Genomic DNA, 27,519 nt, shown 5'->3' with positions numbered 1-27,519 from the left:
AGCCAGGCCTGTGAAAGTTTAATCCTCTGTTTGAAAGGCTGGGAAAAGCCCAGTCTGATATCTATCTCCTGAGCACCCTAAAATGTCCTGAAAACCAGGCTCTTCTCTCTCTCTCTTCATACCGCAGCCGGAAACCCTGCACAAAGACCAGACAAGCATTTGAAAGGCATAGTGGATGGAGAGCCTGCTGTAAAGTCTCAGATAGAGAAATCTAATATTATTTCAGTGAGACTGAGAGTCAATCTGGTGGAGGCCTGTACAAGTGAAGGTGACTCTCCAGAGGAATTCCTGCAGCCCATGAGGTCTAATTGAAGGCAGATACCAAATGATCCAACCAGTGGTTTTCAACACCTTGCGTTCTGACAAGATTGCCGCCTACAAAGACCACATCCTCAGCAGCAAAGATACTCATCTCTTACGCCCTTTTAATCCTCATTATTTTGATCCTTCCCTACCCCACTGTGCATCTGTCTTGTGTGTGTGGGTGGAGGGTAGGATGGTGGTTGGTGAGTAATTAGATTAGCAGACCGTTGTTTTATTATTACCATTACATGTTTATCTCTTCTCATTATAAATAAAATGTTTTAATTACAAATCTGGTATCTGTAAGTCATTGGAGCAGCCATGGGTCAAAGATCTCAGGAAAATATATGAATTATTGGTTAATTCACTTATGTTGGGACTCTGAGATTGGTGGGGCTGGACTTGACCGTGCACTCGCCCAGGGTGTCGAACACTACTGAGAAATATGGACTAAGAAAAAAACAGATGTAGGTGGACAATAAGGAAATGGGCAGACATGCTAAATGAAAACTTAGTATTTGTTTTCACAGAAAAAGGATGAAATGTTAGCTGTAAAAGGGAACCCAAATCTAATTGAAAGGGTAAAACTAAGTAGCTTTAATATTATTTAAAAATTGTAATGGAGAAAATAATGAGATTTAAGATAGACAACGAAGACTTGATTGTTTTCAGTGGTATGAAATCAGGTGAGCAAATTGTGGACACGTTCGTCATAATTTTCTAAAGCTCTCCATATTCACAAATTATGCTTTTAGATTGGAGAAGTTCAAATTTCACTTCATTATTTAAAGGAATTGAGCATCTGAGCACAAATCCACACTATTGCTGGCAAGGTCTTATTCCATTTCCAGAAAATAGCCTGACTCCACCACTACCACACCTTACCTCCAGCTGAAATTTACATCCATGCCTTTATGTCTAGACTTAACTATTCCCACACACATCTGACCAGGTTTGCATGTTCTACCTCCATAAACATGGGGTAACTCAAAACTCTGCTGCCTGCTTCCGAACTCCCATCAAATTCCATTTCACACATCACCTGTGTTTACAGACCTACATTCTCGGTTTTCCTCCAGCCATGAAACCATGGATAGTGTCATAGAATTTACAGTGCAGGAGGAGGCAATTTAGCCCATCGAGTCTGCACCAGCCATCGGAAAGAGCACCCCACTTATGCCCACATCTCCACCCTATCCCCATAACCCAGTAGCCCCATCCAACCTTTTTGGACACTAAGGGCAATTTAGCTTGGCCAATTCACCTAACATGCACATCTTTGGACTGTGGGAGGAAACCGGAGCACCCGGAGGAAACCCACGCAGGCGGGTAGAACATGTAGACTCTGCACAGACAGCGACCCAAGCCGGAAATCGAACCTGGGACCCTGGAGCTGTGAAGCAACAGTGCTAACCACTGTGCTACCATGTCAACGTAGGCAAATCAGCTTTTTTTTTTTTTTAAACCTATTTCATGATCACCTTTTAATTCAAGTTTAAAAAAAATTAAATTCAAATTTCATCCTCTACCATCGTGTGATTCGAACCCTGGTCCACAAAGTATGCTTCTGGTATGTGGATTATTATTAGAGCAATAATGCCACTACACCACTGCCTCCCTTATAACGGTCAAGATATCTCAGTAATACTCTTACCACTTGTGGCCGGGCCTCGAGCTGCCTAGGCTTTAAATTCTGGAATTTCTTCCTTAAATATCTCTGCCTTTCTCACTCTTATTTCTTCCTTAAAAAAGACTGGTTGCCTGAATCTGTGAAGGGTAGGTCACGTATCAATGATCTGATTGAAATTTCTGCTGATACATGGGTTTGTTGCCGTGACATAGGTTTCCTTGACTAACTTGAAAAATTTGGACCCAATAAGGTGATGCTGTTTATTTTTCTGTCAATAGGTTTTTTTCTTCCAACTTATCTCATTCCTTTTCTGAAACTAATTATTACCTGGTTTATAGCCCTGCCAGCATCAATCACCCTTTAATAATTCACCTAAGTGACTGTTCTTCACAAGCCTAGAAAGTTGATTATTTGCAGGCCAATCAGCCTTTCAGAGAACACCTGAACGTACAAATATTGCTCTCACCGTGAGTCCAATAGAGTCTTACTGGGCATCCAGCACAGATGGAATCACATTGAAGTCAATCGCACTTTGTAACATTTGGGAGACTTGCTTGTAAATTTGCAAAATGGGAACTAGAAATCTTCCATTGTGCAATTTACTGCACAGGGAAGGTTTGCATTTCCTTAGAGTATAGCCATACTTAAAACAAATATACTGAAGGGGCACTGGAGGTAAGTCAACTTAAAACCACTCAGTTTGATTTGTTTGAAGCAGAATCATATTTTACAAGCAACATAAATGAACCAGTAAAATCATTAAAACACCACTAAATTAAATAGTACAGGCTACACTTCACTGCATTTGTATGTTACTTTTAAGCATGTTCTACAAATGATAAAAGAAGAAACAAAAACACATAGGATCTGAACTTCCTCGGAGTGACAATCGGTGTCAAGATTGCCACTCTGTGCCCAATTACTTATTACAATTTCTCTTTGATCCTATCTCGCCCAACCATCTCATTCTAGCCTGGCAAGATCCAGGCAGCGCGTCCATGCAGTGTTGGATGGTTCCTAGTTAGGGCAATTGCCCAGGGGAAATTTGCATTTCTGGGTAATTGCTGTACAAACCTCACATGAACCTCAGAAGGGATTCCCTAGTGCATCTTTGGGGTACCCAAATCTGATGCTGGGGAGCTTGGAAATGAAGGCCATGGTTTTGTAGTAAAGAAATAACGTTTGCAGTGAAGAAATAATGTTCACGCCTATAATATCCCCAACTTTTAAAACTAACCACTATCAAAAACAGAAAACATATTTAAATACAAATCCACAGAAGGGAAAGAGCAAGCCTTGTGGAGGAACAGGTAAACTTTCAATCTGATCAGATAAAGGGGTTGTTAAAATTAGTATTTCTATGCAGAAAGAACTTTAACTCTTTGTCCAAGATATCTGCTCCTGCATAAATCTAAAGTGATTAAAATATTCTGCAATTAGAAAAATGGAATGAAGGGCAGCAAGTTGGCCACTCCGTGGTTAGCACCGTTGCCTCATGGCCCTGAGTTTGATCACAGCCCCAGGTCACTGTGTGGAGTTTGCATATTCTCCCAGTGTCTGCTTGGGTCTCACCCCCACAACCCAATAGGTGCAGGATAGGTGGACTGGCCACGTTAATTGCCCCTTAATTGGAAAAATGTTTTAAAAAGAAAAGTGGAATGAAAGAATTGAATGGACAATATGGAGAATCTCAAGTCACATCATTTTCACACCCTATTAACGTGTTGAACAACTAAGATGCTACATCATCTTTACTTGCAGTAATGCTACAATCCACACACAAATACATACATTTATGCGCCGTAGTGACTCTTAGGAAATATTTCAAAATACTTGCCTGATTTTGTATTTATGCATCATGCAGCCATTTGGTTGCCACACATTTTCACCAAGGAACCGACCACTAGATAGGAGCCATTCACAGGTATCTCCACCTAGAGAGATGATCACAGAATAACAAGAAATCTGTTAAGCAGACATTCACTAACCACAACTGGAAAGAAAGAAAGATGCAAGAAGTGAACAAAGGGAATCTAGATCATGATTGAAAATGGCAAAACAATTGAATCCATAGAGAGAATGAGAATCATTTGGCATCTTAACTGACGCCATTTGAATGTTGCCCATCTACTTAATGGGTAGCATTTTACAGAAATAAGTGTAGCCATAAAAATAGATAGTAGATATTGGTTAAATTAAATTAGGAAATTGCAAAAGACCAAAACATGCAAACAGCATGGTGACGAATGCAGGATTTTAGATATATTGGATTATAAACATTTGGCAATTTAAGGGTTAAAAGCCAGGGGTTAGAGTGTATTTAACTGCAGTAGCCATGGTTTTAAAATTATTTTGTTTCGCAAGACCAGAAAGCTTTTAGGAACCAGAGGTGAATTTGACCAGAGTAAAAACCCTGGGCTAATGCACTGTTGTTTGACTAGGAGGAGCCTCTGGAGAGTTAATGTGTTTTCAGCCTGGGGAGTTAATTTGTTTTCAGCTTGGGTCATTGCTGGGTGGAGTTACAGTATTCAGAAATTTTGGGAACGATTTTGAGTTGAGTTTTGATCTGGCTACCCTTTAGACCACAAGTAAAGTCTTTTAACCTCACTGTAGGATAGTAAACAAAGATGAATAATAGTATTTAAAGCTGTGCAGACTTATGAGAGGACAAAGAGGAAGTTGAAACAAACCAGTTGAAACAGCTTTTTGAAGACATCCAGCCTGAGTCTGCAGGGGTTCTAACAGGAGCCAAATCACTTCTGGAAAGCAAATATTACTCTGTGCCAGTGGGATGTAGGATGGATTGAGAGCTGTATGTTTTTCCTTTCTTGTCGTTTAATTGGAAATAGAGGTAGTATTTAAGGGTATTGTATTTAGTAGTAGAGGTAATTGGAAGCTATTTTCGGGTGTGATGTTAAAGAGTTTGATATTGTGTGAAAATTGTGTTTTAAAATACCCAATTCCCATATCTTTGCACAATCAGTCCTGAAGCAAAGTATTCTTTCCGCACATTCATACAAAATAGACAAAAATATTAAGGTTTTGATCCAGTATCCAAATCACTGTTGGGGTCTGGTATGGGAACGTAATAGCATCAACATTTTATTTTAACTTTGTTAATGGGATGAGTGTGTCATTGGCTAGGCCAGCATTTATTGCCCACTCCTTTTCGCTCTCGAGGTGGTGGTGGTGCTCCACCTTCTTGAACTGCTTCAGTCAATGTTGGTACAATTATCAGTACTATTAGGAAAGGAGTTCCCCGTCTGTGTGGAGTTTGCACATTCTCCCCGTGTTTATGAGAGTTGTGTCCCCACAACCCAAAAATGTGCAGGGTAGGTGGATTGGCCACGCTAAATTGCCCCTTAATTAGAAAAAATGAACTGGGTACTCTAAATTAATTCTTTAAAAAGGAAAGGAGTTCCAGGATTTCAGCCTGGGGACAGTGAAAGAAGAGCGATATAGTTCTGTAGCCTGAAGGGTATCCGTGAAAGCACCACCAAAGCCTGATGGTTAAAAAGGCTAACTCTACATCAGCATAAATTGCTGTGATCTGCAGCAAAGAAGCCAGGGAGTGAAAACAGGAGCTGAGTGGACAGTGACTGTTGGTATGCCTTGGACAGAGAGTGATTGAACCAGACCACTATACAGTGCTCCTGCGAGAAATACAACCCGAGAGAGATAGATTCCCGAGCAATTGTGACGATAGGACAGTGATTGATTAGTGCTTGTCCTGAGAGTATGTAACTGGAAGCATGAGCAAGATCTGTATAAGGAAGAGACACAAAAGGAGCTTCTGGAGCGATAACCTGCAGGAATAACTATCGTAAAAAGCAGTGCCCTGGGTCTGGGACCCAGAGAGGGCATTAGATACCACCAGAGGGAAACTTATCACTTTGTCTCTTAACGGGTACATTTTAGGTCCAAGCCATGAGATTTGATATCTTCTGTAGAATAGAGTTTTGATATTTTTGTGGTAACTTGGTAGAGTACAATAGTAAAGATTTGTTGTACAATAATTCGAATGCTTGAGTGCTTTGTCCGAAACATTAGTTGATCGAGGTACAACATTTGCCGTCCCTTGGTCAGGGGGAGGGGCTGTATTCAACAGGGTTGACCAAGTGTGGTACGTAGACCGTGCTGAGCCGTGGTGCGGTCTGGACATTGAGTTTGGTGTTCTGGGATTGCCTAAGCAGAGGTCTGGGACCCATCAAAGTAAGAATAGATGAAGACTTTCAATAGACAGGAGTCAACTGTATAGTCAGCCTTGAGGCATGCTCAGTGCTTCTCCTGTGCATGACTTTACCGGATGGGAGTTTGCCTCCAGTGCCGTTGTCTAGGTCTAGAAGTAGGGAAAGGCTATTCAAACCATCTTGTGGAGGATGGCCAGTGACAATAAGCTCCTGGAAGGACCGTTTGTGTTAAGGAGGGAGGTAAGAGATGTGAGAGATTGTTGAAACTGAGAAAGTGATATTGGAATAGTCAGAGAATCACCCTGGAAAAAGAAATATGCATGTCTTAATGTGTTTTACAAGAAGTCAGTGTGAGAATGAATTAACAGAAATAAGTGTCAGAGGGAGATAGACAAGTTAAGGTCTCTATCTCTGTCCAAAGGGGTATGATGTGCACCTTTGGGGTTCAAGAGACAGATAAAGATGACGGTGAGAACGGAGATATCGATTGGGGAGAAATGGCAGATGAGTTTGGAAAAGCCAATTAACAATTTCGAGAAAAGTTCAAATTACTGTATTCTGAATGCATATTTGAATCAAAATGTCCGATATGGGGTAATGAATGATTGGTTTTATTGAATGCAAGGTTAAAAGGTACTTTGTAGACTTCAAATCATTCAGAGCTGCTGGCAGCGGAGTTGTAAAGGAAAACTTGACTAAGTTGCTATCTGTGTGTGACAGTGTCTGTGGCATTTACCTTGTCTGTGAGTTTGTGTCTAGTGTCCATGTCATTGAGCCAAGTCTCTTGTTTTAAAGTTGCTTGTCGAATGTGTGTATGCAAGTGTATTTTGAAATAGGTGGAGTTGAGAAGGATAAAATGATAGAGGAGCTACTAAAGTAACTGCTTTGTTCTGGTGGGACAGAGGTGATTCGGGTGCAATGGCTTTACACTTTGTTTTAACTTCAACTGTCCCCTGTGGCTGCGAAAGAGTGTTAAACTTATTTTTTATATATTCTTGAGAATGCACCTTTTTCTTGGAGTTTGAATTACAGTTTTCAAGAAAGATGAAAACTATTGTTTTAAACCATTTCCTTTGAATATTCTATTTTTATTTCAGTTTTAATTGTTTTTTTTAAATAAACATTTTAGAGGTATTTTTTAGTATAACAACACAATAAACAATGTACATGATACTACAACATAGTGCAAAAGCCGTCTCCCTCCCTTCCAGGTCCCACCTTTATTAACCCCCTACACCAAGCTAAACTATTCCCCCCCCCCCGCCTTTCTGCTGACGATTAATTTTCCGCGAAGAAGTTGACGAACGGTTGCCACCTCCAGGTGAACCCTAACAGTGACACTCTCAAGGCAAACTTGATTTTCTCCAAACAGAGAAAGCTAGCCATGTCCGATAGGTAGGAATAACAGGAATGCGGAATATTTGGCTAATGGTAAAGTTCTTGAAAGTGTGGATGAGCAGAGGGATCTAGGTGTCCATGTACATAGATCCCTGAAAGTTGCCACCCAGGTTGATAGGGTTGTGAAGAAGGCCTATGGAGTGTTGGCCTTTATTGGTAGAGGGATTGAGTTCCGGAGTCGGGAGGTCATGTTGCAGCTGTACAGAACTCTGGTACGGCCGCATTTGGAGTATTGCGTACAGTTCTGGTCACCGCATTATAGGAAGGACGTGGAGGCTTTGGAGCGGGTGCAGAGGAGATTTACCAGGATGTTCCCTGGTATGGAGGGAAAATCTTATGAGGAAAGGCTGATGGACTTGAGGTTTTTTTCGTTGGAGAGAAGAAGGTTAAGAGGAGACTTAATAGAGGCATACAAAATGATCAGGGGTTTGGATAGAGTGGACAGTGAGAGCCTTCTCCCGCGGATGGATATGGCTGGCACGAGGGGACATAACTTTAAACTGAGGGGTAATAGATATAGGACAGAGGTCAGAGGTAGGTTCTTTACGCAAAGAGTAGTGAGGCCGTGGAATGCCCTACCTGCTACAGTAGTGAACTCGCCAACATTGAGGGCATTTAAAAGTTTATTGGATAAACATATGGATGATAATGGCATAGTGTAGGTTAGATGGCTTTTGTTTCGGTGCAACATCGTGGGCCGAAGGGCCTGTACTGCGCTGTATTGTTCTATGTTCTATGTTCTATATTCTAGCTCTCCGACTTCGGGGGCTTTGAGTCCCTCCAAGCTAATCGTAACAGTCTCCGGGCTACCAGGGAAGCAAAGGCCAGAACGTCTACTTCTTTCTCCTCCTGGATTCCCGGTTCTTCCGACATCCCATAAATTGCCACCTCTGGACTCAGCGCCACCCCTGTTTTTAACACCGTGGACATGACATCTGCAAACCTCTGCCAAAATCCCCTAATGTGGAGATGCCGGCGTTGGACTGGGGTGAGCACAGTAAGAAGTCTTACAACACCAGGTTAAAGTCCAACAGGTTTGTTTCGATGTCACTAGCTTTCGGAGCGCTGCTCCTTCCTCAGGTGAATGAAGAGGTCTGTTCCAGAAACACATATATAGACAAATTCAAAGATGCCAAACAATGCTTGGAATGCGAGCATTAGCAGGTGATTAAATCTTTACATTTACTTTAAATTTTCCCCATCTCTGGATCTGTAAAGATTTAATCACCTGCTAATGCTCGCATTCCAAGCATTGTTTGGCATCTTTGAATTTGTCTATATATGTGTTTCTGGAACAGACCTCTTCATTCACCTGAGGAAGGAGCAGCGCTCCGAAAGCTAGTGACATCGAAACAAACCTGTTGGACTTTAACCTGGTGTTGTAAGACTTCTTACTGTGCAAAATCCCCTAAGCTTAGGACATTCCCAAAACATGTGGACATGGTTCGCTAGTCCTCCCGCACATTTTGCACACCTGTCTTCCACCCCAAAGAATCTGCTCATCCGGGCCACTGTCATGTGGGCTAAATCGCTGGCTTTGAAAGCAGACCCAAGGCAAGCCAGCAGCACGGTTCAATTCCCGTAACAGCCTCCCCGAACAGGCGCCGGAATGTGGCGACTAGGGGCTTTTCACAGTAACTTCATTGAAGCCTACTTGTGACAATAAGCGATTTTCATTTCATTTTCATTCATATCCCTCATCCTCTCAATACCTGCTCTCCGCCATATCCGGAACCTCCCATCCATACTTCCCGGGGCAAACCGGTGATTATTACAGATTGGGGGCCAGACCGATGCTCCCTATGCTCCCATATGTCTCCTCCATTGCCCCCAGACTCTCAGGGCCGCCACCACCACGGGGCTGGTGGAGTACCATGCCGGCGGGAATGGCAGAGGCGCATTTACCAACGCCCCCAAACTGGTGCCCTTGCATGAAGCCGCCTCCATACGCTCCCATGCCGACTACCCCCCCCCACCACCCACTTGTTGATCATGGCTATATTCGCCGCCCAGTAATAGTTACTAAAATTTGGCAGCGCCAGCCCACCCTCTCCCCGACTCCGCTCAAGCATTACCTTCCTTACCCGTGGGGTCTTGCCCGCCCAAACAAAGCCAGAGATCACTTTGTTGACCCGTTTAAAAAAGGAGCGCGGAATAAAGATGGGGAGACATTGAAACACGAACAGGAATCTCGGGAGGACCGTCATCTTCACCATCTGCACTCTCCCAGCTAATGACAACGGGAGCGCGCCCCATCTCCGAAAATGGTCCTTCATTTGGTCTACTAGCCGGGCCAGATTTAATTTATGCAGCTGGTCCATTCCCATGCTACTTGAATGCCGAGGTACTTGAAGCTTTCCCCTACTATTCTAAATGGCAGCTCCCCCAATCGACTCTCCTGTCCCCTCGCCTGGACCGCAAACATCTCACTTTCCCCCATATTTAGCTTATACACTGAAAACCGGCCAAATTCCCCTAGAATCCTCATGATTTCCTCCATCCCCTCTAATGGGTCCGATACATACAGAAGCAGGTCGTCTGCATAGAGCGAGACTCTGTGCTCCACCCCCCCACCGGACCAGCCCCTTAAGGCTCTCAGAGCAATTGCCAACACCTCTATAGCTAGCGCGAACAACAGTGGGGAGAGGGGGCATCCCTGTCTCGTCCCCCGGTGCAGTCTAAAAATGTCCGATGTTGTCCTATTCATCCGCACACTTGCCACAGGAGCCTGATACAGCAACCTGACCCAGTCAATAAAGCCCCGCCCAAATACAAACCGTCCCAGTACCTCCCACAGATAGTCCCATTCTACCCGATCAAAGGCCTTTTTTTTGCATCCATTGCGATCACTACCTCCACCTCCCTACCTTCCGGGGCCATCATGATCACATTTAACAACCTTCTTACGTTGGCCACCAACTGCTTTCCCTTAACAAACCCTGTCTGGTCCTCCCCAATAACGTCCGGAACGCAATCCTCAATCCTGGAGGACAAAATTTTGGCCAGCAGTTTGGTGTCCACATTCAACAGGGATATCGGCCTGTAGGACCCATACAGCTCCAGGTTCTTGTCCCGCTTCAGAATAAGCGAAATCGTGGCCTGTGACATCATCAGGGAGCAGCACCCCTCTTTCCCTTGCCTCATTGAACATCCTCAACAACACCGGCCCCAATATCCCAGAGAACGTTTTGTAAATCTCCACCGGGTACCCGTCCGGCCCCAGGGCTTGACCCGCTCCATGGCCTTCAGATCCTCCACTATCTCTTCCAACCCGATCGGGGCCCCCAGCCCTTCTACCAGCTCCCCGTCCACCTTTGGCAAATTCAGGCCCCCCAAGTGTCTCATCCCCTCCCGCCTCGTAGAGGGTTCCGACCTATACAGCCTACTGTAGAAATCCCTAAACGCCTTATTCACCCCTGCTGAGTCTCCAACCAGGTTCCCGCCCCCATCCTTTACTTTCCCAATTTTCCTGGCTGCCTCCCTCTTTCTAAGCTGCTGTGCAAGCATTCTGCTGGCCTCTCTCCATACCCATAGATCCCCCCCCCCCCCCCCCCCTCGCCTTTCTCAGCTGTTCCCTGCGTATAACAAGCCGAACTCCACCTGTAGCCTCCGCCGTTCCCTTAAAAGCCCTGCCTCTGGGGTCTCCGCATACCTCCTATCGATCTGTAGTATCTCCTTAACCAGTCGGTCCGTCTCTGCCCTGTCCACCTTCTCCCTATGGGCCCGTATCGAGATCAGCTCCCCTCTGACCACCGCCTTCAGTGCTTCCCAGACCATCGCTGCTGAAATTTCCCCCGTGTCGTTGACCTGCAGGTAGTTCTGAATACATTTCCTCAGCCGCTCGCACACCCCTTCGTCAGCCAAAAGTCGCACATCTAATCTCCAGTGCGGGCGCTGGTTACTGTCTTTACTAACCTGCAGGTCAACCCAGTGCAGAGCATGGTCAGATTGTGATCGCCGAGTACCCAGTGACCACCACCCCCGTCAGTAAGGCCCTGCTCAGAATAATGAAATCGATCCGGGAGTACACTTAGGCACGTGCGAGTAGAAGGAGTCACCCTCGGCTGCCCAAATCTCCATGGATCCACCCTCCCCATCTGCTCTATGAACCCTTTTAGCTCCTTTGCCATTGCTGGCACCCTGTCCATTTTCGAGCTCGACCGGTCCAAGCCAGGGTCAATAACGGTGTTGACTTCCCCTCCCATGATCAACCTGTGAGTGTCCAGGTCCGGTATCTTCCCCAGCATCCTCTTTATAAACTCCACATCATCCCAATTTGACGCATACACATTTACTAATACCACCTGCACCCCCTCCAGTTTCCCACTGACCATAATGTACCGACCTCCCACATCCAAAACTATTCTACCCGCCTCAAATACCACCCACTTATTGATCAGGATCGCGACCCCTCTAGTCTTTGAATCCAGTCCCTTGTGAAATATCTGACTTACCCAGCCTTTCCTCAATCTAATCTGGTCAATTACTCGAAGGTGCGTCTCCTGCAACATTACCACGTCCGCCTTCAGTCCCCTAAGATGCGCGAACACAAGTGCCCTCTTGACCGGCCCATTTAGCCCTCAAACATTCCAGGTGATCAGCCTAGTTGGGGGGCTCATTGCCCCCTCCTTCACCAATCAGCCATCCCCTTTTTTGGGCCCACCTCCAACCCATGCGCCGCACCTCCACCGCCCGTCCCCAGGCAGCCTCCACCTCCAACCTCCTCGCTGTCCCTTGGGCCAAGTCCCCTCCCTCGTCAGCAGAACATTTCCCCCCCCTCGTAACAACACTCTGTAACCCAACCCCTATGATAAACCGAACACATGCACCCCCCCCCCCCCCCCCCCCCCTACTGCGCTTCCGTGAGCTAGCCTGCCCAGCTAGCTTGGTGGCCCCCATCCCTGGGGCCGGATAGTCTCCCACCTATTGTTCCCTCCCCCACCCCTCATACAAACATACTCCAACATCAAACAATCCCCACACAATTGCCCGACAGAAAAACACCAAAATCTAAACAAGTACACCTCCATCCCCCAACAGTGCAAATGGAAGCCTTAACTCACTCAGCTCTGCCACTGGTCCCAAACCAATACAGAAGGCATTACAAACAGCTTCCACAAAACAAAAAACAAGAAACTTTTTTTTTTTTAAAAAAAGAACAGAGAAACAAAAAGAAAACAAAAAAAAACCCATGAACGTTGCAGCAAAGGTTCAAAAGTTCTCAGTTCACCACCAGTCCTTTCCTTTTCACGAAGTCCAGCACTTCCTCAGGTGACTCGAAATAAAAGTGCTGCTCCTCGTACGTGACCCAGAGACGGGCTGGATACAACAGTCCGAACTTCACCTTTTTCGATCGACCTAATCTGGTTGAAGCCTGCTCTTCTCCAGGCCACCTCTATACTCAGGTCCTGGTATTGTCTCACTTACAGCTCCGTGTCTGCTTGGCCCACTGTAGAATGCGCTCCTTATCGGAGTACCTGTGGAATCTCACCACCATTGCCCTCGGGGGGTCTTCCCGGTTCGCGGCTTCCTCGCGAGTGCTCTGTGAGCCCTGCCCACCTCCAAGAGTCGGAAGAATGCCCCATCGCCCAGCAGCTTCTCAAATATATCTGCGATGTAAGCCCCATCGTCCGCTCCTTCGGACCCCTCTGGGAGCCCAACGATTCTCAAGTTCTGCCAGCGGGACCTATTCTCTAGGTCCTCCACCTTCTCCAGGAGCTTCTTCTGCTGGTCTCTCAGCATCCCCACCTCCAACGCCACTGCAGTTTGATGTTCCCCCTGCTCAGCCAGCGTCTTCTCCACCTTCTGGATCGCCCGATCTTGGGTGTCCAATCTAAGCTCCAGCCGCTCAATCGACTCTTTTATCGGGTCCACGCAGTCCCATTTCTACTTCGCAAAGCCTTCCTGAATGACTTGCAACAGCTGCTCCGTTGACCGCTGGGTCGACAAACCAGGAGGTCCGGTCCTCCGCCATGCTGTCTGCTACTGCAGCTTCAGCCAAGCCTTCTGTCTTTCTATTTCTGCCTTTACGAGCACTTCTAGTCCTTCTCTCCATGCACCGATGTGGGAATTCAGTACACAATTGCCTGTCTTCAGTTTTACAGTTCAAGTCCGGTACGAAATCGGGGGAAAAGGTCCAAAAGTCTGACCCGAGCGGGAGCCACCAAATGTGCGACTTACTCCTTCAGAGCCGCCACCGGAAGTCCACTTCAGTTTTACTTGTTAAGATTGAATGAGATGATGTGTGAATTTGGGGAGCTTTCATGAAGGAATGGGTTTGTGTGTCTAATAAAGAATTTGTGTGGATATGTTGTGTTCCCTAAATTATGATTTTGCAAAAGTAGTTTCAATATGGAGTTTAAAATCAAATGAGTGCTATGAGCCAAATCAAAAGTGTAATATGAAAAGGTAAATTAAATTCCTTAATCTTGGTTATGATTGCTGATCACAATCACTGCTCAAGATATATAGAGTAAAAATGTTCGACATTTTGGAAGTTACTTTGAACACAATTTTTAGACGGTAAATAGAAAATTGAAATGAAAATCAAAGTATCTAAATTGGAATGTGGAAATAACAATCAAGTATATGGTCTTGGTATTTGCGAACAACTCGGTTTCAGTCTCACGCCCCAAGATACTGGATCACTTTGGTTTAAAATTATTCCCAGTAACCTCCGGTTAGTATCAAAGTTCCTAGTGCAAACCTGATCATCCGGTTTGAACTACCTCTCTTTGGTACGGTAGTCCTGTCTCTGTTTCTCTCATCTCCTGCTCACTTTTCCTCTGAAAACTGGATGAAGCAGATCCAGATGAGACGTCCGGCCTTCCACCTCACAACAATTCAGCTGGAGAGAGCCCAGTTGTGAATTGTGGCATGATGCGAGATTGGAATAAAATCTCGAGAGCCTTGTATTCAAAATATCACATGCCATTCTCTTCAATCCCTCCTTCAGAGTTTGAACAGCTCGCTCCTCCAAACCATTCAAAGCCAGATGAAACAGCGCAGTATACACAGGGTGTACACCATTCTTTTGCATGAATTCTTGAAATATTTCATTGTAAATGTAGTGCTATTGTCCAAAACAAGCTAATCTGGTAGATCATGAGCTGCAAAAATTTGACATAGCTTCTCTATTGACACAGGAGTTGTAATATTACTCATAGTATGTACTTCCAACCATTTTGAATGCGCATCTATGACAACCAAAACCATGTGGTTCATGAAAGGTCCCGCAAAGTCCACATGTAGTCTGGATCATGGATATCAGGCCAGTTCCCCAAGGATGAAGTGGTGCTGATGGCACCATCTTCTGCTTTATCTGACATGCCAAAGAGGATTTCACCTTGTTCCCCATCCAGATCCATATTAAGTTACAAAACATACAACCTGGCTAGACTGGAGGATACGCCAAAAACCAAACAATTGTACTTGAACAACCCTTTGTCTGTTAATGGTCACACACTGCTTCAAATGTTCCTCTAGCAAGTTGTTGATATGCCTGGCTCATGACTAGTTTTGAAAACTTCTTCCTCCTGCAAGAGTTGCAAACAAATCTCCCACCCTAAGTAATGGATAAGTATCTAACTTGGAAACCCAGTTAATGGTGAACTTGTAGTCACCACATATGCACACTGCACTATCATTTTTAAGCCCTCTCATGTGCTTGATCTCGCCCCAGTTCAATGGAATTTTGCTGAGCCAGTCACGCCCTTAGCAAACTCGGCCCCATACTTTTGACTACAAGGAGGCCTGCCTTTGCTCCTTGACTATTATACGCAATATGTATTTCCAACGCCCTAAGCAAAGGTATGGACTTGGTGTACATCTGAAGATTAATGTCTCCCAGGGTAAGGGCTGGCGCTCTAAAAGTTAAGAGTTCCACGTCGACTTGTAAGTGTCTTCACTAATTATGGACACAGAGGCTACTGTGTCCAAGTCCATCTTGATTTTCTTACCATCGAACACCACTGTAGTAAAATCGGCTCTGCTCATGCCTTATTCACTTTGAACATGCTGTAAGCTTGCTCCTCTGCCTGCTCTGAGCTGTCTAAATGATGTACAGTTGATTGAGGCTGCTTTGAATTTAAATTTTCTAGCTCAGCCTTAACTTTGCTCTTCGCACCCCTGCATTTCTTTGCTAAAAGCTCCTCGTTTTACCGGTGACAAATAGCATCCAAAAATTTGCAATAATCTGCATAGAACTAAAACATCACTGCTTTCACTTTTTACTTGCAACCAGTCTTCATTTCATGCAACACCCCCTCCCGGGCATCAACATTAGCCCTCTGAATATTTTAAGCATTACTGGCAGCCATTTCCAAGGCCTGAAAATTTCTAGAACCTTCTTAAAAGCTAAATGATGTCCTCATTAATGCTGCAGACCAGTCTCTTGAGCATATCTTCTATAGCTTGTAGTCACCACATATGCGCACTGCACTATCATTTTTAAGGACAGGCATGACTGGAGCTTCCCAATGAGAAAACTGAATACGCTCAATGATTCCAAGCCTTAGAACCCTTTTTGACGACTCCTCCACTTTCTTTCTCATGGCATAGGGCACTGTCCCAGGCTTGAAAAGGCAAGTAGCCTGAGGATCTACATACAACTTCACAGTAGTACCACACAAAGCGGCATGGTGGCACAGTAGTTAGCACTGCTGCCTCACAGCACCAGGGGTCTGGGTTCAAATCTGGCTTCGGGTGACTCGTCTGTGTGGAGTTTGCACTTGCTCCTTGTGTCGGTGTGGGTTTCCTGCGGGTGCTCCGGTTACCTCCCACAGTCCAAAGATATGGTTAGGTGGATTGGCCAGGATAAATGGCCCATTAGTGTCCAAAAAGGTTAGATGGGGCTTCTGGGGATAGAGTGAAGGTGAGGGCTTAAGTGGGGTGCTCTTTCGAAGGACCAGCGCAGACTCGATGGGCCGAATGGCCTCCTTCGGCACTGTAAATTCTATGATTCTATAACAGCTCCAAAATCAGCATTCTGAAAGCTGGTGTAATTCTTGCTACCGATTGATCTGGTTTTCAAAAATGGCTATGAAATTTGCATAATCACCGAGAGACGCAGGTTATGGCGATTCTGGACCAGAGCAACTAAATCGGCAAATGAAATCTCTCCTGGTTTCTGTGGTGTGGCCAGGTTCATCAAGAACTTAAGTCTTCGCCGTACATGAAGGAGAATCAAGCGCTGTTTTGCTTAATCTTCTATTCCATTTGCTAAAATGAAATGCTGCAATCCCCATGTATTCAGCCCAGTCCTTGCTTCTCCCACTGAACTCATTGACACCACCCCCCCCAACCGAACACAGATATGGTGCTGCTAACTTGAAATTCCGTCAAATAATCCCACGATAAAAACTAGCTCCTCACTGAATGCAACATCGTGTTGCCATGCTGAACAATGAAAAACATTTTCTTTTCTTGCTGCTTTCTCCTCGTTGCCAAAAAGATGTGATAACTAACCACAAAGTAGGTAGTCGAACGCATTGTTTAAAAGGAACTTCTTTACATAAATAAATAACAAAGTTTAACAATAGCATTAACTCAGCAGAATGTTGCAACAGTAATAACTATGAAAACAGGAGCACTAATAAAACAGATCTTGCTCACAAGTCACCCTCTTGTAGAGTGAAAAACCCCACCCAAGCATGCACATGATCAGAACCCTCAACAGTCACCAGTAAAACAATAAAATAGGAGAAAGCTTACAAGAACAATCTGTACTCAAAATGACACTCTTAACAGTCAACTTCAATAGGATTCCATTCTATGATTCACAACTAGATATGGCAGATCTTTTGGTTCTGAGATTTTTTTTCAAAAATATACTTCATTCTTAAAATAACTGGAAGAACATTACAAGCTTTTCAAAGTGGCCATCTCACACAGTGCAATAATATTTAGGTTTTCTACAGACATCATGTTGCACACTGATGTGCTTCAATACAGTCAAAGAAACAATTTCAAAGTGGTCATTACAAATGGTGAAAAGGGTATTTTAATTGTCTGCATAGGTCAAATTGCATTCTGAGGTGCTTCAGTAAAATTGTGATATATGCAATATTCACTGTATACATTCAAGTAAATCATACAGCCCGAGGTGGTTCTATACAATTCCACTCCCCTCAGTTCACCAACGCTGAAATGTCTTAAGACAGCGATCTGGTTGTGAGACTGCTTAACTCTATAGCATGCTAGCTTGGAGGAGATAGCAGAGACGTTTGGGATTCCACAGAGGGAGGCCTTTAGGTATGTGCAGGTATGGATTTTGCAAACAAGGTTTTCCTGACATTTCCGGTTACACCGCCCCCTTCTTGTTGAGGGGGTGTTGTCGATGATCTTAGCGATTTATGAGGATTCTGGAGGTGATTATGTGATGGACCATCAATAATAGACAAAGCGAGTTATAGAACTAAATTGTGGCTTTAATACACAGATGTGTGCCTGCCTGCTGTTGATCCCTCACTGGGGGCAGGGCCACAGATCAGCCAACTATATACAAAGCCCGAGGGGCGGAGCCACAGGCAGAGCCAATAGAAGCAACAACAAGTAACAATGGAACGTGGTTCATCACATTCACCCCCTGTTAAAAAGAAGTCGAGCGGGGGTGAAGTGGACTCACAGATGGAGTTTAACAGGAGCTTTAATCTTCCACCGTGATCGCCTCAGTCCCGGCTGTGATGTGGGTTCGGGTGTCGAGACCTTTGACTCCAGGAGCGTGTCGTCTTCTTCTTCATCCCGCTGAGCCGACGGAGAGGGAGACGGTGTAGGGGCGGGGGTAATGATCACTGGGGAGGCTGCCGGTGCCAAGTCCCGAGGCAGCCGAGTGGTGGTGATGGTGGTAGACTGTGTAGGGGTGGGCGTGTTGGTGACAGTCGCTGGGGAACCTGCGGCTGCTAAGTCCCTGAGGGAGACTGTGTCCTGCCGCCCATCATGGTGTGCCACGTAGGCATACTGTGGGTTTGCATGGAGGAACAGAACCCTCTCGACCAGGGGATCGGACTTATGGCTCTTCGCATGCTTCGGGAGGAGGATGGGCCCTGGGACTGTCAGCCAGGACGGGAGCAAGACCCCGGAGGTAGACTTCCTAGGGAAGACAAACAAACGTTCATGAGGGGTTTCGTTAGTGGCAGTACACAGAAGCGACCGGATGGAGTGGAGCGCATCGGGAAGGACCTTCTGCCAGCGGGAGACTGGGAGACTTCTAGACCGCAGGGCAAGAAGGATGACCTTACAGACCGTCACGTTCTCCCTCTCCACCTGTCCGTTTCCCCGGGAGTTGTAGCTGGTCATCCTGCTGGAGGTGATGCCATTGCTAAGCAGGAACTGACGCAGCTCATCACTCATAAAAGAGGAGCCCTAATCACAATGGACATAGGTGGGGAAATCGAACAAGGTGAAGAGACTGTGCAGAGCCTTGATGACGGTGGCAGAGGTCGTGTCAGGGCATGGGATGGCAAAGGGAAAACGGGAGTACTCGTCAACGATGTTGAGGAAGTACACGTTACGGTCAGTGGAGGGGAGGGGCCCTTTGAAATCGATACTGAGGCGTTCAAAGGGGTGGGAGGCCTTCACCAGGTGAGCTCTGTCTGGCCGATAGAAGTGCGGTTTCCACTCCGCGCAGACTTGGCAGTGCCTGGTCATTGTCTCTACTTGTGCACTGGAACATGTACCGCGGGATAGGGCATCTGGAGACTCATTGGGTTTCCCAGGCCGATACAAGATGTCGTAGTTATAGGTGTAGAGTTTGATCCTCCACCTCAAGATCTTGTCGTTCTTGATCTTGCCCCGCTGTGTGTTATTGAACATGAAGGCAACCGGCCGTTGGTCAGTGAGGAGAGAGAATCGCCTGCCGGCCAGGTAATGCCCCCAATGTCGCACAGCTTCCACAATGGTTGTGCTTCCTTTTTGACAGAGGAGTGCCGAATTTCGGAGGCATGGAGGGTAGGGGAGAAGAAAGCCACGGGCCTGCCGCCTAATTGAGGGTAGCGGCCAGGGCAAAGTCAGATGCATCGCTCTCCACCTGGAACGGGATGGACTAGTCTACTGCGTGCATCGTAGCCGTGGCAATATCTGCCTTGATACGGTTGAAGGCCAGGCGGGCCTCAGCCGTCAGGGGGAAAATGGTGGATTTGATAAGTGGGCGGGCCTTGTCTGCATAATTGGGGACCCACTGGGCATAATAGGAGAAAAACCCCAGGCATCTCTTCAGGGCCTTGGGGGAGGGGAAGTTGCAGAAGGGGCGCATGTGGTCGGGCTCTAGGATTCAGTTTTCCATGGCGTAGCCAAGGAGAGCTAGGTGAATTGTGCGGAAAACACATTTCTCCTTATTATAGGTTAAATTAAGGAGCTGGGCGGTGTGGAGGGATTTCTGGAGGTTAGCGTCGTGGTTCAGCAGGTCATGGCCGTAGATGATGACATTATCCAGATACGGGAACTTGGCCCGCAGCCCGTACTGGTCAACCATTCGGTCCATCACTCGCTGGAAGACCGAGACCCCATTGGTGATGCCGAAGGGGACCCGGAGAAAGTGGTAGAGGCGGCCATCTTCCTCGAAGGCAGTCCTCCGGGCGGATAGGAAGCTGGTGGTATGCGGACTTCAAGTCTACTGTGGAGAAGGCCCGGTACTGCCCAATCTGGTTGACCATGTCAAATATGTGGGGAAGAGGGTACGCATCGAGCTGAGTGTACCGGTTGATCGTCTGACTGTAGTCGACGACCATCCGGTGTTTCTCCCCGGTTCTGACGACTACCACTTGGGCTCTCCAGGACAGTTACTAGCCTCAATGATCCCTTCCCGCAGGAGTCGCTGGACCTCCGACCTGATAAAGACCTTGTCCCGGGCACTGTATCGTCTGCTCCTGGTGGCGACGGGCTTACAGTCGGCGGTGAGGTTAGCGAAGAGCGAGGGAGGGGCGACCTTAAGGGTCGCGAGGCTACAGACGGTGAGAGGGGGCAGGGGTCCACCGAACTTCAAAGTCAGGCTTCGGAGGTTACATTGGAAGTCCAGTCCTAGTAACAGGGCAGCGAAGAGATGGGGGAGGATGTAGAGTTTGAAGTTAGCATACTGTACGCCCTGGACCGCAAGGTTTATGACACAGTAGCCCCGGACCTGAACGGAGTGTGATCCGGAAACTAGGGAGATAGTCTGGGATGCGGGAAAAATCCGAAGGGAGCAGCGCCTTACCGTATCCGGATGAATGAAGCTATCCGTGCTACCGGAGTCGAACAGACAGGTCGTCTCGTGCCCGTTGGCCCAGATGGCCATCATGGAGTTCTTGAGGTGATGGGGCCGGGACTGGTTGAGCATGACGGAGCTGAGCTGCGGAAGATGGCTGGTCTGGGCGGTGGTAGCGGGGTGGTCCCAAGGTGGCAGCCTCCATGGGTCGCACGTGGCGGACGTCGTCGAAGATGGCGACCAAAATAGCGGCCCCCACTGGCCGCACGAGGCGAATGATGCATCAGAAGGGGGCGGTCCTGGCAGGCAAGGTGCCACGCTGCGGGACCTGTGAGTTTCAGGTCGGGCCTGGCAGACGGTGGGTCTGGGAGCTTGAGGTCGGGCCTGACAGACCTTGGCAAAGTGCCCCTTCTTACCGCACTCGTTACAGGTCGTGTTCCGAGCAGGACAATGCTGTCTGGGGTGCTGGCCCTGGCCGCAGAAGTAGCAGTACGGCCCCCCCGGAGTTGGCGGGCTGCCGCGAGGCACAGGCTTGTGACGCGCCCGGGCCGGGTGATGGCCACGCCTCCGACATCCACGAGGGTGTCGCCTGGTCGGATGTGAAGGCATCCATGTTCTGGAACACTTCTTCCAAAGAGCTAGAGAGCTGCACAGTGCCCTTGAGGTCGAGGGTACCCTCTTCGAGCAAGCGTTGTCGGACATAATTAGACCGGACCCCAGCCACATAGGAGTCCCTGATTAGGAGCTCAGAGTGCTGAACCGCCGTAACTGCCTGGCAGTTACAATTCCAGGCGAGTACTCGGTCACGCAGGAATTCGGCCAGTGATTCACCAGGGCGCTGACGCCTCGTGACAAGGAGATGTCGAGCGAACATCTCATTCACTGCCCTCACGACCTGTCCTTTTAGCAGTGCGATTGCCTCTGCGTATGAAGCTGCATCTCCGATCAGCAGAAAAATTTTGGGGCTCACCCGGGCGTTGAGGAGACGCAGCTTGTGCACCTTGGTGATGGCGTCGGTCGATGAGTCAGGGTAAGCCTCGAAACAGCTTAGCCAGTGCTCGAAGATCGCAGTGGTGTCGGCTGCCAGCGGGTCAAGTTCAAGTCGGTCAGGCTTAAGAGCAGCATCCATTGTAATATCTCAGTGTATTAAATTGATGGACCATCAATAATAGACATAGCGAGTTATAGAACTAAATTGTGGCTTTAATACACTGAGATGTGTGCCTGCCTGCTGCTGACCCCTCACTGGGGGCAGGGCGACAGATCAGCCAACTATGTACAAAGCCCGAGGGGCAGAGCCACAGGCAGAGCCAACAGAAGCAACACCAACAACAGTAAGTAACAATGGAACAAACAATAACAATGAATATATATATTATATATATATATATATATATATATATATATATACAACAGTGAGTAACAGTGGAACGTGGTTCACCACAATATGGCGTCGTTGGAGAGGGTTTAAGGCCAAGTGGGACAAGGAGCTGGGGGTGGTGTGTGGTGCTGCGGAGGGCGAACGCCTCAATCTCGTATGTGAGATGAGGGTTAAACAATTAAAGGTGCACGGGGCACACCTGATGAGGTCAAGGACGAGCCGGTTGTTTGAGGGGATGGAGGACATTTGCGAGCAATGTGGGAGGGGCCTAGCCAACCATGTACATATGTGCTGGTCCTGTCCAAAGTTGTATTCGTTTTGGAGCACCATTAGTTCTTCAGCACCATGTCCGCAATCTTGCACTTGGGCTTGGAGCTCAGTCGACTGGGAGCCATTTTTGGGGTGTCGAGCTGTCAGTGCTGCAGACAGGTGCGAAGTCAGCTTCTCCGCCCTGTGCCTCAGTATGGCTGGGGGACCTGGTCGCGTTTCTGTATCTTGAGAAGGTTAAGTTTACCTTGAGGGGTCGGGGGTGGGGGGGGGGGGAAATTGAGGGCTCCATAAGAGATGGGGTCTATTTATTGTTCACTTTAAAATGTTGGTCACCATCAGCTGTTAAGGGGGGGGGGGGGTTATTTTTTGAGTCATACATGTACTAGTTGGTAGAGTGGGGCGGGGGGGGGTTCTTCTGTTATTCTTTTTGCTTTGGATTATTTTGTTTTATGCATAAAATGTTAAAAACTGAATTAAAATATTTTCAAAAAAAGAGTCTCTATAGCATGCTGCAACTGCCGCTTAGCATATTCGGGGTGCTAAGTTTAGCTTCACTGGATGGGCACCTCATTTTTAAGGTGTGCCTGATGCTGCTCCTCCTGCATTCCTCATTGAACTGGGGTTGGTCTTTTGGTTTGATGGTAATGAGAGTAAGGCGTACACTGAGCCATAAATCCATCATGTCAGGCAGTTACTGACTAGTCTGTGGAGCAGCGCTCTTAATTTTAGTGCAAGGATTTTGAGAGGCCGACTGAGCTGGGTGTGCCTTTCTCATCTCCAATTTCATCTCGAATATTCTGCAGCAGTTTTATCTGATTAAGTGGCTTGCTAAGATATCTCAGGGTAGTTAAGAGTCAACCATGTTGCCGTGGGATTGGACTTGTAGGCAAGCCAGGCAGATTTCCTTCCATAATAGATCAAGTAAGGAAGGGACATTAAAATCCTTGCGGGAAGGTAATGTACTCAATGTTTTATTTCTGACAATCTGGAAGCTTCATGGTCACCATTATTGAGATTAGCTTTTTATTTCGGATTTAAGTAATGGTATTTAAATTCTCCCAGCTGCCATGGTGAACACATTTCCAACCATTAGTTCAGTCCTCTGAATTACTAGTCCAATAATATTACAGTATACTACCAATTCTATAGAAACAATTACACGGGTAAAGCTACTATTACTGCATGAACAAGTTTCCATCGCCTACGTGCATTCAGCTTTCTCATAATTTTAATCACATCTCTTCGATTCAATCACCAGATCCCCCACCCCCAAACCACATGGCCCGCAATATAAAAATTGCCTTGGCCAAAGTGATCAATGTTATCATCTTGCTCTCTGAGATGATACCTACCAGGGACTTTTAAAAAAAATTATGATTGACTCCTTTGTGACTATAATTTCAGAGATTTTAGCACAGATTTTATGGTCAGTGCTGCAGTGATTGTGCCCATTGCTGACCTGGAAAGCTGCTCACAAAGGCCTAGTGATTTCTGTGACATGGAATTCCTCTCTCCAGGTAGGATCTCACGGTGTCCATCAACAAAGTTAGGGACAGCATTGCAGAATATGAAGCTAAGTTGCCCTTCCCTCAATAGGGGAAGAAGGGAAGGAAAGTGCAAGAGACCAAAGAGTACAGGAGGAAAGCAGAAAACTGCATTGAAGCATTCCTCACAGATAGCAAACCAGGATGTAAAATGTAGCATTATCCTTCACTTTTAACTAAATGTCACAGAAGGTGAAACAGAGAGTCAAATAAATGATTGGTACCTATGTATGGGATTTAAAGCAGGCATTTCAAACCTTTCAAATTTAAATTGTGAATATGTTTTTAAAGAAGTTTGACATTTCACAAACATGGAAAGGCAGGAAAGATTTTCACGAGCAACTATGAACTTTGTTTGGGAGTTCTCACTTAACGTCAATGTCAATTAAGTATGGTAAGTATACCGGTTCAACATTGCCGATTTCACTTTAATGTAATTTGTCTCATTCAACAAGGTACAACATTTTCAAGGGGGTTTACAGTGAGACAAAGTTGTACAAAGGCAAGATTTAGTCAGTTCAGTGAATTCCACTCATTGCAGTCTATGGGGAGTGGACTATGAAAAGTGTAGAATCGGAGTGAAACCTCTGGGTTTCTAGGCAAGTGTTGATCCAGAAGATGCTGTCAGTTTCAGGTGTAATAATGCTGAACACTGCCCATTTTGCTGTCATTACCACGCAACACACAGGCTAGTTTCTCTTCATGCACACTTGGAACACTCCCAAACAAAGGTAACTACTTCAGCTTCATCCACCCTCTCTCCTTCCATGGTATTACTGTAGCTAGGTACCATTCCTTTTTTTAAATAAACACTTTATTGAGGGTTTTTTGGGCATTGTAACAGCAGCAATATAAACAATGCACATGAGAATATAAACATAGTGCAAATACCACGTCCCTCCCCCACAGGTCTTACCATTAATTAACCCGCTAATCTACGCTAACCTAGCCCCCCCACCGACGGTTAATTTTCCGCAAAGAAGTCGGTGAATGGTTGCCACCTCCAGATGAACCCTAACAGTGACCCTCTCAAGGCGAACTTGATTTTCTCCAAACAGAGAAAGCTGGCCATGTCCGATAGCCAGGTCTCCGACTTCGGGGGCTTTGAGTCCCTCCAAGCTAATAGTATCCGTCTCCGGGCTACCAGGGAAGCAAAGACCAGAACATCTGCCTTTCTCCGCCTGGATTCCTGGATCTTGCGACACCCTGAAAATCGCCACCTTTGGACTCAATGCCACCCTTGTTTTTAATACCTTGCACATGACATCAGCAAAACCCCAGCCAAAATCCCCTAAACTTTGGACATTCCCAGAACATGTGGACATGGTTCGCTGGTCCTCCCGCACATTTTGCACACCTGTCTTCCATCCCAAAGAATCTGCTCATCCGGGCCACTGTCATGTGGGCCCAGTGAATGACCTTGAATTGAATCAGGCTGAGCCTGGCACAAGTTGCGGTCACGTTGATTCTACTCAACGCGTCCGCCCAAAGGCCCTCCTCTATCTCTCACCCCAGCTCCTCCTCCCACTTTCGCTTCAGCTCCTCGGTCTGCATCTCCTCTGATCCCATAAGTTCCTTGTAAATGTCCGAGACGCTCCCTTCTCCTACCCACTCTCTGGCAACTACCCTGTCCTGAAACCCCCTTAGCAGTAGGAGCGGGAAGGTTGATACCAGTCTATGCAGAAAGTCCCACACCTGCAGATATCTAAATTTGTTTCCCCTCACCAATGCAAACTTCTCCTCCAGCGCCCTCATACTCGGAAAGCTCCCCTCTATAAACAAGTCCCCCATCCTCTCAATCTCCACCATATTCGGAACACTCCATCCATACTCCCCGGGGCAAACCGGTGATTATCGCAGATTGGGGACCAGACCGATGCTCCCATTGCTCCCACATATCTCCTCCTTTGCCCCCAGACTCTAAGGGCCGACACCACCACGGGGCTGGTGGAGTACTGCGCCGGCGGGAACAGCAGAGGCGCAGTTACCAGCGCCCCCAGACTTGTGCCCTTGCATGAAGCCGCCTCCATACGCACCCATGCCGACCCCACTCCCACCAGCCACTTCCTAATCATGGCTCTGTTAGCTGCCCAGTAATAATTGCTTAAGTTCGGCAGCGCCAGCCTGCCCTCTCCCCGACTCCGCTCAAGTATTACCCTCCTCACTCGCGGGGACTTGCCTGCAAAGACTTTATTGACCCGCTTAAAAATGTACTGTGGAATAAAGATGGGGAGACATTGGAATACAAACAGGAATCTCAGGAGGACCGTCATTTTCATCGTTTTGACTCTCCCAGCTAGAGACAACGGGAGTGCATCCCACCTCCGGAAATCATCTTTTATCTGATCCACCAACCGGGCCAAGTTCAATTTATGTAGCCGGCCGCAATCCCACGCTACTTGAATTGCTAGGTACCTGAAACTGTCCCCTACCAATCTAAACGGCAGCTCCCCCAGTCGCCACCCCTGACCCCTCACCTGGACCGCAAACGTCTCGCTCTGCCCCATATTCAGCTTATACCCCGAGAACCGGCCAAATTCCCCTAACATTCCCATAATTTCTTCCATCCCCTCAAGTGGATCTGAAACAGACAGGAGCAGGTCATCCGCATAAAGCGAGAGTCTGTGCTCCAACCCCAACCCCCCCCCCCCCGCACCAGCCCCTTGGAGCTCTCAGAGCAAATGCCAGCTGCTCTATCGCCAGCGCAACAGCAGTGGGTAGAGGGGGCATCCCTGTCTCATCCCCCGGTGCATGTCTAAAATAGTCCGAAGTCATCCTGTTCGTCCGCACACTTGCCACAGGAGCCTGGTACAGCAACCTGACCCAGTCAATAAAGCCCCTCCCAAACCCGAACCGCCCCAGAACCTCCCATAAATAATTCCATACAACCCGGTCAAAAGTTTTTTCCGCATCCATTGCGGCCACTACCTCCACCTCCCTACTGGGGGCATCATGATCACATTTAACAGCCTTCTTACACTGGCCACCAGCTGCCTGCCCTTAACAAACCCAGTCTGATCCTCTACAATAACATTCGGTACACAATCCTCAATCCTGGAGGACAAAACTTTGGCCAACAGTTTGGAGTCTACATTCAACAGGGATATCGGCCTGTAGGACCCACGTAGCTCCGGGTTCTTGTCCCGTTTCAGGATAAGCAAAATCGTGGTCTGTGACATCGTCTGGGGCAGAACTTCCCTTTCCCTTGCCTCATTGAACACCTTCATCAGCACCGGTCCCAATATCCCAGAGAACTTTTCATAGAACTCCGCTGGGTACCCGTCCGGTCCCGGGGCCTTACCCGACTGCATGGCCCTCAAGCCCTCCACTATCTCTTCCAACCCGATCGGGGCCCCCAGTCCCTCTACCAGCTCCCCATCCACCTTCGGGAAAGTCAGCCCCTCCAGGAAGTGCCTCATCCCAACCGGTCCCGGAGGGGGTTCCGACCTGTACAGCCTGCTGTAGAAATCCCTAAACGCCTTACTCACCCCTGCCAAATCCCCAAACAAGTTCCCATCCCTGTCAAAAACTTTCCCCATTTCTCTAGCTGCCTCCCTCTTTCTGAGCTGCTGTGCAAGCATCCTGCTAGCCTTCTCACCATGCTCGTAGATCGCCCCCCTCGC

General features: G+C 47.2%; 1 protein-coding gene across 1 annotated transcript in view; it reads right to left on the bottom strand.

The window, feature by feature from the left end:
* Positions 1–27,519, bottom strand: part of casd1 (CAS1 domain containing 1) — a 179,347-nt gene that overhangs the window by 90,017 nt on the left and 61,811 nt on the right. The window contains exon 3 of the mRNA XM_072509039.1: positions 3,771–3,867. Coding sequence (XP_072365140.1) covers positions 3,771–3,867 — 97 coding nt within the window. The remainder of the gene's footprint in view (positions 1–3,770; positions 3,868–27,519) is intronic.

This window comes from Scyliorhinus torazame, chromosome 6 (genome assembly GCF_047496885.1).
Source record: "Scyliorhinus torazame isolate Kashiwa2021f chromosome 6, sScyTor2.1, whole genome shotgun sequence".
NCBI classification, from domain to species: Eukaryota; Metazoa; Chordata; class Chondrichthyes; order Carcharhiniformes; family Scyliorhinidae; genus Scyliorhinus; species Scyliorhinus torazame.
This window is presented reverse-complemented; position numbering and strand designations above follow the sequence as displayed.